The sequence below is a fragment of the Phytophthora parasitica genome, assembly GCF_000247585.1.
Source record: "Phytophthora parasitica INRA-310 unplaced genomic scaffold supercont2.163, whole genome shotgun sequence".
NCBI classification, from domain to species: domain Eukaryota; phylum Oomycota; class Peronosporomycetes; order Peronosporales; family Peronosporaceae; genus Phytophthora; species Phytophthora nicotianae.
Genome location: NW_008649149.1, coordinates 47,262 through 47,867, shown reverse-complemented (window position 1 = coordinate 47,867; position 606 = coordinate 47,262). Strand labels below are relative to the sequence as shown.

General features: G+C 49.7%; 1 protein-coding gene across 1 annotated transcript; it reads right to left on the bottom strand.

Annotated features, from left to right (window-relative positions):
• Window positions 1-21: 21 nt before the first annotated feature.
• Window positions 22-325, bottom strand: PPTG_24692 (hypothetical protein; the record flags this gene model as incomplete). Its single annotated transcript, XM_008918239.1, has 2 exons — window positions 22-130; window positions 219-325. 2 exons carry the CDS (start codon window positions 323-325, stop codon window positions 22-24), a joined length of 216 nt encoding a protein of 71 aa, XP_008916487.1.
• Between the last annotated feature and the right edge of the window lie 281 nt (window positions 326-606).

Below are 606 nucleotides of genomic sequence, written 5' to 3'. Positions count from 1 at the left end.
TTTCAGCTCTGGAATTGCCCGTCACAAGCCATCGGCACGCTCTTGAATTGACATGAACTCGGTGGCATCTCTAGCGTAGTGCATTTCGTAGATACGTCGATAGACGAGGTACTTCGAGTTCTTGGAGAGGCTTAAAACACGCTTTTTCACGTTTTCAACGACATGGAAGAAGCACATTAAATATTGTAGTTCTGGTTTTTGAGGGCTCCGATGCACACGGAGCGGCCAGGGTTTGTTCAACACCATTTAGTTGGGCGTCTTCAGCGTCTCCCATGCCGTAACGAATCACAAGCGGACGTTCTACGACCACCTTGTAGATATCCATCAGCTTTCAAAGAGCGTGAAAGTGCTGGACGACTGTTCTTTGCGAAGTTAAGAAGAATGCCATCGGGTGAAACTGCCGAGCAGCGTCAGAGATACCGCAGACAATGAGTGGGTATCCACACGCTTAAACGTCGCGTCTATATGAAAGTTGGCCTAAACATATGGTTTGGGTATCAAAACACCATGTTGGTGTTTGCCACATCAGACCAGACTCTTTTTCCCTGATTGCAATCGATGGCGCGCACGCGGGTCGAGCCGCCGCGTACTGCCTCGCACGTGCTG